This window comes from Geotrypetes seraphini, chromosome 4 (genome assembly GCF_902459505.1).
Source record: "Geotrypetes seraphini chromosome 4, aGeoSer1.1, whole genome shotgun sequence".
Taxonomy (NCBI): domain Eukaryota; kingdom Metazoa; phylum Chordata; class Amphibia; order Gymnophiona; family Dermophiidae; genus Geotrypetes; species Geotrypetes seraphini.
In genome coordinates, this window is record NC_047087.1 from 313,255,592 (window position 1) to 313,266,388 (window position 10,797).

Here is a 10,797-nt window from a genome sequence, read left to right on the forward strand (position 1 = left end):
TTTCCTAATGGAAGAATAATAGAGTTTGGAACTAACTGTTGGGAAATGTAAAACCAGAGTAACTTGGTCATGGTTGTGTTTAGAGTTTGTTGTTGGCCCAATTGGAGATTTTATTTATTCCTTCTGCAATTTTCTCAGTGATGTTCGAGGAGGCTGGGTCTACTTGGATAAGTACAAAGATATCATCTGCGTAGATTAATAATTGTTCTCCATCTGTGAACATGATTTCTGCAAGTGAGCTCATGAATAAGTTAAAAAGGATTGGGGGAAAAGTAGAACCTTGAGATACTCCACAAAAAGATCTCCAACTTTGGGAGAAGGTATTATCTTTCCGCACAATATATTCCCTATTATTTAGAAATGAGTTAAACCATTCTAGTACTGTTTCTCCAAGTCTGATTTCATTGAGTTTAGTCAGCAGGAGATTATGCTGAGATGTTGAATTGTAGCAGAATTGCTTGTTTTCCTTTACATAGCGATTGCCCAATGACTGTTGTTAATGTAAGAAGTAAAAGCTCCATGCTGTGTTGGGCCCTGAATCCGTATTGGGTTGGATGGAGATGAAAGTGTTTATCAGTATAGCCCATAGCCCAGCAGACACCAATCATTCCCTTGATATTCTCATACACTCCCCATGTCCTTTCCAGGGCTCCTTCTCAGCTTACAGCTAGGAAAGGTGGAAGTCTCTCCCTTGGGGACTTCACTGAATAATTTCAGTCTAGAGCAGAAGTATTCCAGACCAAGTCCTGCCCATCTGACTCAGCAGGGCTGTGTTTTTTTCCCTAATGGATCTCAGCCCTGAGCTGCAAAGCTCAGGGCATTCTAAGATAGGTAGTTTTTCCTGAGCTGCCTGCTGCCCCCTGCTGCCCAATGGTATAACTGCAGTCTTAGGGAAAATCCCTTAATCCCTCATATGGGCCCTTAGCCTGGATTTGAAAACTGCCAGGGATGGAGCTTGATGTACTGTCTCAGGCAGTTTGTTGCAGGTGTATGGTGCAACAAAAGAAAAGGGATGTAGTCTGGCATTGGAAGTAGAGGAGAAGGGTACAGTTACGAGAGGCTTGCCCAATGAATGGAGTTCCCGGGAAGGCATGTAGGGAGAGAGGAGAGAGTTCGAGGAGCTGCAGAGTGAATGCACTTGTAGGTTAGTAAGAGGAATTTGCACTGTATGCAGAAATGGATGGGGAGCCAGTGAAGTGACTTGAGACTCTGGCGGAATGAGTCATGCAACAAAGCGCAGGTCGCTTATTTGTTTGTGTTTTCTATATGTATTTTATGTATATTTAATTGTGCATATTTATATTGTGAAAGGAGGGCAGCCCAAAAGCCATACACTTCTCCCTCGTCATTCGTGGGGGATGCGGGCAGAGTCGGACCGCGAATGCCGAAAAACCGCAATTATCCGGCTCTGACCCACCTCCCTGCCGCCTTCCCGGCCTTACCTGGTGGTCTAGCGGGCTTTCAGGGCAGGAGCGATCTTCCTACGCTCCTGCCCCGTGCAGATCGCCATGAAGAAATGGCTGTAGGGAGTTCACGATGTAGTCTCAAGAGACTACGGGAACTCACAGCAGCCATTTCCTCATCTGCACGGGGCAGGAGCGTAGGAAGATATATACTCAACTATACTCAACTATAAACCGAGGTAACCTTTCCCCACCAAAAAAAAGGAGGAAAAAAGGTTGACTTAAATATAAACCGGGGGGGAGGGGGGTTAATATTCAAATGTAGTGCTTTGCCTTGCCCTGCCAGGCTCTGCACCCTGTCCCCACTCCCTCCCTGCTCTGCTATGCTCTGCATCCAGCCCCCTCTCTCACCCCTCTGCCAGTCTCTGCACCCAGCTCCCCTCCATGCCCTGCCAGATTCTGTACCCTGTCCCCCCTCCCGATGTCTTGCAGGCCACTAACGGGCCTGCTGTAAGTATAGTGGTGGGCCGGGACAGCAAGGATCCCTCCCGCCTCCTGTCCCAGCCAATTCTAAGAATTTTTACCTCCCTCCCCCTAGTATGTTTAGAATCCCTAGGGTCCAGCAGTGAACCGCGGCAGGAGCAAACTTCCTTCTCTGCTGCTCATACAGAGCTACTAGCTGTTTGGCTGCTGTGAGTTCTTGCTTTGACACGCAGCTCCTGATTGGATAAGGCCCGACTTAGTGCAGGAAGAGGCTGTCGGAGCGTACCGCAAGTGATTGCCTGCACTCCGGCTGCTCTCCTGCTGCCCTCTCCAGGCTTCCCCATGAAAAACCGTATTCGCGGTTTTACGAGATTCGCGGGGGTTCCTGGAACGGAACCCCCGTGAATATCAGGGGAGTACTGTAATATAAAATAAAAGTGACCCACAAACCCCTCCCCCCTCCCATTACTTAAACCCAAACCCTAACATCTTCTCTGCCCCCCTTACTTCCCACTCCCCATCTATTTGCTTTGATATGATTTCTTCCATTTATATTTTTATTGCTAATAGTTATTCTCGTTTTGTCAGAATTGACCACATGACCCTGCTGGAGGGTGTGATTGTTTTGGAAGAGTTCTGCAAGGAGCTAGCAGCCATCGCGTTTGTCAAGTACCACGCCTCGACCATTCCGTGAGCGGTGGCAGCGTAATGGACGTAGCCGAGGAAACACTATGCATTTGAATGAGAAGGGGAGAGGACTGCTCCACGATATAGCACATCGTTTTCCTGTCACCTTGCTTCAGTGAAGCAAGTGATGCGTCAAATCACAGCATGCAGTCAAAGAGACACTGATGGAGAAAGGCGGGAAAAAAAAAGGAAAATGGAGTTTATATAGTGATTTTTTTTGTTATATGTGGCGGGCTTATTTTGTTTTCGAGCTTAAAAAGAGGGAAAAGCATTGGATCAGGCCCCTGGGTGTTTTGCTATCTTATACTAACATAGCAGAAAAAGAACAGCCAGCCTATCCAGTCTGCTCATTTCTCCCTCTCCATCCTGCCAAGGATATATCCCAGTTGCCAGCCATAAGTGTATGACTTTTTGTAAGATATCCCCCAAGGACTGATTTTGTTTAGTTTTTTTTAAAGAAATCTTTTAATGAGAAATATAAAATTGTATTTCATGGTAGGGGCAAGTTTAGAGCCCTGTGTGTAAGAGAGAAACGATCTCTATTCTGTAACGGATGCACAAAACGCACAGCTGTGTGTGATACGGTGTTGCTGTATTCCATTATAGGGTTCCTTTTTCTCTCTTGTCTATATGCCATTGAGTATAGTCATGTGATTGACGGGTGAGTCAAGCCTAGAGGCTATAGAAATCCATTCCAACAGTATTGCATTATTTAAAAGAAGCTGATTTATGCCTTGAAAAATGGCATTGTAAGTACTGAATATATTTTTAAATTATTGTACTGTTTACTCGTGTCCCTTCAAGGATCTGACTGATATCACTTTAGGCCACAGTATGGAAAAGGAGTGACCCTTTACCAAATGTTTACAGGCTATTTCATTGCTAAGATTTGGTTTTAGTTTTTTCACTTACTTACTGTATACGAGCACTTCCACCGTCGGGTTTTGATGTGAGGTTTAGCTCGTGAAGCAGACTCGTTGGAGGCTAGTTCAAAGTGCAATGATCAGAAGAGGGGTTTCACATCACCGTGTAGGTCGTGGGGATGTGGACATCTTTCTCTCTCTCCCGTAGTCCAGTGTTGGAAAGCATCAGATGTCTTTTCTTTAGAAACCACGTGTAATGATTTGCTTTTCTCTTTTGCATGGCCACTGAGATACTTGCCTGAGTTTCCACAGGCAGTGGACTGCCTGGGTTTGTTTGGAAAGGCCGCCTTGGTGAGAACATTATAAGGAGAAGAAATTACTTTGGTTAATAAGAGCCACCTGAGGCAGGTGACTTATGGTTCTTTTAAAAATAGATATCTCACTCGTTGGTTCTTGTTGTACTTGATATGGAAATGCTTTTATCGCCGTAATTTCAAGGCAAGTTTTGATTTTTAACAAAGAAAGGGGGTCACAAGAAGACAGTGAGGCTTCATGGAAAGCTCTTGCTGTTTGGTTTGTGATCGTTTATTGGGGGGTTTTTTTGCTACCGTTAAGCTTCATCTTAATTCATTGAGCTAAGGAGTTATGAGCCTTCATTCATAGCTCCCCAGGGTTCCTCCCTCTCTTTGGCTGGTGATCGCAGATGACAGTTCCCTCTGGCTCAGACTCCTTCCCCACGACCAGGAACAATAAGCACGGTCTTCTTCTCTGACACACACGCTGCTTACGGGAAATGAAACCCGTGATTAGGGCTTTCATAGCCATTAGCCAAACTAGGAAATGGCCTATGGCAGTGCCGTCTTTAAAGGGGAGGGGAGAAAGAGTTAACTCTGGTCAAAAGCAAACAATATCTCCTGACAGCCACACAGAAATCATCACCGAAGAGGGTATGCGGTTTTTAAATAGCTATTATACTGTCTCTATCTATATCCATATGAATGAATAAAACAAAGCCAAAATGATGGTATTCAGTTACACGTGTTGACAAGATTTTTCTGGGAGGGGCCGTATTGGGGTAATGAATGATTGTTGAATTGAATTGTCAGAATCTTCGGGTGGGGGCCTCCGGTGCAAGGCTGAAAGTTTGCCTAGGGCAGGGGTAGGCAATTCCAGTCCTCGAGAGCCGGAGCCAGGTCAGGTTTTCAGGATCTCCACCATGAATATGTATGAGATGGATTTGCATGTACGGCCTCCTTGAGATGCAAATCTATCTCATGCATATTTATTGTGGATATCCTGAAAGCCTGACCTGGCTCTGGCTCTCGAGGACCGGAATTGCCTACCCCTGGCCTAGGGACCTAAAACCTTTGCATCAAGCCTGACTCTGAGCAGGGGGGGAATAAGCAGATGCCTCTCTGGTGTCCTTCAGTGCAAAGCGTTACTGCTTGCTCCCCCGTACTAAAGCACTGCTGCTCCAACCCTTCTCAGAGGCATCCCAGCCCTTCATTGCTGGGTCCTGAGCCCCGTGGCGTAGCAAGGGTGAGAGGCACCCCACACCCCCTCCCCCCCAGCTGCGTACGCACGCTCCTTCCCTTCCCCCACACCTCTTTAACTTTCCTGGTGCGAGCCGCATCACCAACTTACTGTCGGCTCTCCCTCTGACATCACTTCCTAGACAATGACGTCAGAGGGAGAACCGACGCTGGCGCAAGCAGCAAAAACTAGTTGGGGGAGGGGGGAAGGAAGTGAAGGCTTGTGCAATGGGGGGAGAAGTGGGAGGCAGAGAGGAGGAGGGGTGCCAGCATCCTCTCCAAGATGGTGCCTGGGGCGGACCACCCCCGCTTTACTTTGCCACTGCCTGAGCCCCCTCGTTCCTGCTAGTGCCCAGGCTAGCTCAGAGATGCCCAAACCCTCCCCGCTATAGCCAAGCTCCAGATTTCACAAAGCACGATGCAGTGTGTACACAAAGTTCAATGCCACAGACTGGCCTTATATTATCACTGTGATTTCATAGAGGAAAACATCTCTCTGCTCTGAAATGAAAGGTGAGCTGTCATCTCCTCAGGCTATAATCATGCACACTGTGGACAAAAGTAGCATCATAATGGAACAGTACTGAATAACTAGATTTGATGCTTCACTTTAACGTATAATCCATCTAGCATGGATGAAGTCATTTTGGGTTGCTAATACCTGTTTGAGAGACCTCTAGAGATGGTCAAGTTTTATCTACTGTTCACGATTGTGCACGTCTGCATAAGTATTTATAGTTCAAAGGAAGCAACATGTGGAAAATTATGAGCCGAACATGGCTCTAGTGACAAGAGACATTCATATTGCTTGGCTCTCTCTGGAGAAGAGAGACGATCTGTGTTGTTGATTGCAGAGTTACATTGTCCTTGGCTTATCCAGCCTGAATCGAGGGCTGTTCTTTTGGAAGGATTCACTGCTTTTTCCTAACATAAGATTGAATGAAATGCCACACCTCAGAATAGAAATTGGATCATTCAATTATCTTGTGATTTGGAAAGTTAGAACAGAATTGAAGAACTGTCCGGTGGTGTTTTTGGGTATTCTGTTATAGATTAGGAACGATCTCATTAGTGCTTAGGGAAGAAATAGAGTCCATTGTGTTCTTTCCAGCCTGGCAAGGTTTAGTACCTCTGACCGAAGGGATGCAGTGTGAGCTTAGGGAAATTACAGTGGTAGATTGTAATATTTGAAACTGCTAATCTGCTGGGTATCAGTTTGTTCCGGAAGCACTGCTCTACTAGAAGTAATTATTCCACACCAAAAGAGTCAGTTTGTGTTATTTGGCCTCCTGCTCAAAGCTTGGCATAGGTCCATCCACATGCAGAAAGTAACTTAAACATAGAAAGATAAAGGCCAAACGGCCCATCCAGTCTGCCCATCCACAGCATCCATCTCCTCCTCTCCCTAAGGGATCCCACATGCCTGTCCCACGCTTTCTTGAATTCAAACACATTCTTGGTCTCCACCATCTCTACCGGGAGACTATTCCATACATCTACCACCTTTTTTGTTAAAAAAAAAAAAAAAAAGTATTTCCTTAGATTACTCTTGAGCCTATCACCTCTAAACTTCATCACTGTTTCTCTCTCTCTCTTTCATAGAATACCTTATGTTGCAAATGTAACTGTAGATCCTTGCCGCCTACCCGAGAATGTAGGATGAGTCGCCACGGTCACTGTGGTCGCTCGCCACCTACCCAAGAGTGTAGGCCATGGTTTTCACCCATGTTTTTTAGTAGGTTCATAATGTATACCTACATTCTTCTTTTATTCAATCTTATTTCATAAGTTACGGGGCCTAACTATTTAGAGACCTCAAAGGGGCCTTTCCATTGATCCAACAGTTTGTTGGCAGAGGTGGGTATCATGATTAATACATTGTCTCCTGAATGGAACCCTCGCTCTCAGGATTTCTGATCATAATAAGTCTCTGCTTTCCCTGGGCTGCTTCCAAATTTTCCTTAGCGAGCTGTCGTACCCTCTCCAACCTTTGACATAATTTTTGTACAAACTCAGATACTGAGGTGATATCCTACTGCGCTTCTGTCCAGGACTCCCTCACCACCTGCTGAATATTCCTGGGTTGTTGACCAAACATTAATTCAAAAGGAGGTAATCCCAACTGGTCGTATATACGTATATAGCCTCTTTCACTTGTACATAGTCTAGGGCCTTAGATATATCTAGGGCTCCATACGCAGCCTGAGCTTCTCCGGTTAGGTAGGGTGTGAGCCTTACGGCCCAAGCCTGGACGTCTCTGGTTAGCCTAGGGTGCAAGCCTTATAGCCCATTGTTCCATTGGCCACTGGGCAGCCACTTCTACCCTATCAAATGTAATCAAAAGGCCTCTGGGTCATCCTCCAAGCATAACTTAGTCAAAATCAGTCCTTTAGACAACTTCCCACACCTGGACCTGATTTTATATCCATTAGAGCTGTTAGTGAATTCCATCCGCCAGCTGATGTACCACTCACACCTTCCCTTGCCCAGGTACTTGGGAAAAATGCACCTTCTCTGAGGGGCCACAACTCCTAGATTAGTTGAGATGGTTTCAAGATCCAATTCCTGATATCTGAGAATCATATAAATAGCCCCCTCGTATTCTCAGGGTGAGACCACTCTCAGTCTGTCCGAACATCCCTTGGACAACAACGATCAGGGTAGAGGAAATCCCCCTTAGGCTCAAAATAATTCATTAAGAGCCTTTTCTCCACTTCCAAAACAGCCCTTTTTCTCTGTTCTCACTCATACGCAAATGAATATGCAGATCAGTTCATCAAGTCCATTACAAATGCTCATCCAATCTTTCCCATTCTTGAGGAAACACCACCCTGGGGAAAATATGGATCACATATTCCTGCCTTCACCCTCCTAGTCTTCTGTCGGGGCTAATAGCGCCCCATAGAAGGAGTTGGAACAACTAAGCTACTTTCACATCCATATTGTCTTCCTGAAATTCTGCTGGGGGAACCCAGAGCTCCTCTTGCCCTTGTGGGCAGGACTAGTGCTGCCCAATTCAGGAAAAAAAATTTTGATTCGATTCAGCCTATTGATTCGATTTTCAGCCTATTGATGTCACAGTGATGCCGCTCCTGCTTTAGAGGGCGAGTGGGGAGGGCCAGTTGGGAAGTGGCTTCCCGCAGCAATTTACTGAAATTCAGCAGCCTGCCCTGCAGAAGAAGATCGCTGGCTCTAGCGATCTTTGTAAGCTGCCATAGGTTGTCCGAGTTGTCTTCTTTCTGCTGTGGTCCCGCCCCTTCTCTGACATCTCTGTGTCAGAACATTTTTAATTTCCCGTAGACTACATTCATTCTTTTTACATGCTGACAAGAATAGGAAATAAGACATTAGATGTGGAAAATTGGCCCCAGTACATGCAAACTACAAGCGAGTGAGACGCTAGTCCTTGTTTTAAAACTAAAAAATAAAAACTGTATGCAGCCCAGTAAGTGAAAGACAAGCAGAGTAAGGGGATCCGTGTGCCAGTATCATAACATAACACAAGTCACCGGCTGCCACTTCTAACTTTAGGTCAGGGTGTCAGCGCAAGGAGGGAGACCAGCAAAGTAACAGAAACAGGTTCCTGCCTTAGGGACTGGACTGAAGAGTCTTCAATTCAATGGTTAGAATTGTTAATAAGTGTAATGTCCATTTTAATACAACTAAGCAGGTACAACTAAGCTGGCCAATTTATTTTTTCATATTTGTCCTATCGATGATTATTTATTAGAAAGAAAGGAGTTTCTTATTTAAGGATCTGACTGGCAATAAACATCACTGTGTCAGGATAAATTTCTATAGACCTTTGCTTAATTTAGTCGTTTAATTCCTGCAAAGTAAGCTCAGTTTGGGGAGTTTCTGTGCTGGACATGTGGAAGGTAATTTTAACACGGGGCCTGCAGAAAAATAGGCCCAGACATTTGCACCTGCCAGTAAGAACCATAGTTTGTAAAACACAAGCATGAGCTCCGATCCCACTGCTGGAAACAACGATGCCTATATCACAGCAGGGGCTGAGTTTCTCTGCTTTTTACATGCAGGTAATTCTGTGAGGTCTGCTCGAGCACATCTGGGAGGGGCCTATTCTGTAAAGCAGTATGTTGCAAACTTTGTCAAGTTGTGGCACACTAAATGTAATGGCCGCAGCTTGAGGCATCCGGGAGCAAGCGGACATCGATGCAATGACATCACGCCAACATGCACAAAGGCCTACAGACGGGCCCTGAACCGCCAGTGGGGGGTGCCAAAAGGGAAGACGCAAGAAGAAGGGGAGAGGTGTTGGCAGCTGATTGCCAACAGGATGTGCCTCACGCCATGAGAGGCACATCCTGTAGAACAGGGCTGCCCAATTCCGGGCCTCGAGAGCTACTGACAGGCCAGGTTTTCGGGATATCCACAATGAATATGCACAAGAGAGATTTGCTTTCTTGATATGCAAATCTCTCTCATGCATGTAGACAGTAAGCCTGCGCCTCTCCTCCTCCCTGGCGTTTCGTGGCACACATGCACTGCTGTAAAGGAATATAGGCATCTTCCTTCCACTTTGCAATTACATGCTGTCCAACACATCTAGAGAGAGTAGGAGCATATTTGATATTTAAGCACTTATCTACTGGTATTGTAAACATTTATGCATAAACGTTGGACCATACCTTACAGAATTAGTCCCCCAAAAGCTGATTTATAAGTTCAGGTGCCTTATAAAATCACCTCTTGCTGGGTTATATCAGCTCAGCTACTGCACTTCTCTGGCCTCATTTCAACAAAAAAACACAGTCTGAGCTTTGCATTCTGTTTTCACTCTGCAGGGCCTTCATGTGTATTTAAAAAAAAAATAGCAGTTTATTTGTCACCAGAAAAGGTGTAGATGGCTAGAGGTTATAGAGGTTGCAAGTGACTGAGCACCAGACCAGTTTAACTCTTTCATTCTTACAAACTGGTCTAATTTTTCATGTTATAGTATCCACCGATGTCTATGCTAACTATTGAGCACTTCCAGTACCGGTATATATAAAAAAAAAGAGTTAATACTGTGAAGCCAGGAAAGAATGAGGAGCAAAAACCCTTCCATAGCAGAATATATCCTTCATTTTCCCTCCTTGTGCTTCCTGCCACCAGAACTGAACTTTGGGTGAGTTCTGCAGCTTTTGCTGGTCTAGATTTGGAAGGAGCGTCTTCTAAGGTTCAGCTTTATAATGCCGCAGCTGCCTGCTCCCTGGGTCCATATACCAGGAAAGCCATCGGGATGAAACTTGTGTTGCGATGGAGAAGGGAGGCCAACCTGCCACTCACTGCCTTGTCATTCAAGTGAGTTCTGTACACCAGTGGTTCCCAACCCTGCCTTGGAGGATCACCAGGCCAGTCGAGTTTTTGGGATAGCCCTAATGAATATGCATGGGGTAGATTTGCATGCCTGTCACCTCCATTATATGCAAATCTCATGCATATTCATAGGGCTATCCCAAAAACCCGACTGGCCTGGTAGTCCTCCAGGACAGGGTTGGGAACCACTGCTGTACACCACATGTATTAGCAAAACAAAAAAATCCAGCCTAACGTAGGCTGTTGCTGAACTAAAGCAGATCCCAAATTCCCATTTTCAATAATGTTTCTTAGATAAGATTACATAGTTTTGCTTCATTATATTTTGCACATATTTTACTTTCTGAGTAATGCTGTATGCCAGGGCTGCCCAAGTCCAGTCCTCGAGATCTACTAGCAGGCCAGGTTTTCAGGATATCCACAATGACTATGCATGAGAGAGATTTACCTGCACTGCTTTCTTGGTATGCAAATCTCTCTCATGCATGTTCATTGTGGATATCCTAA

At 45.4% G+C, this 10,797-nt stretch overlaps 1 protein-coding gene across 1 annotated transcript in view; it reads left to right on the forward strand.

Annotated features, from left to right (window-relative positions):
- Nucleotides 1-4,471, forward strand: part of FAM160B1 (family with sequence similarity 160 member B1) — a 118,892-nt gene extending 114,421 nt beyond the window's left edge. Inside the window, exon 17 of the mRNA XM_033942067.1 lies at nt 2,475-4,471. Within this exon, the coding sequence (XP_033797958.1) occupies nt 2,475-2,580 (106 nt within the window). The 3' untranslated portion in view covers nt 2,581-4,471. The remainder of the gene's footprint in view (nt 1-2,474) is intronic.
- The last annotated feature ends 6,326 nt before the right edge of the window (nt 4,472-10,797 follow it).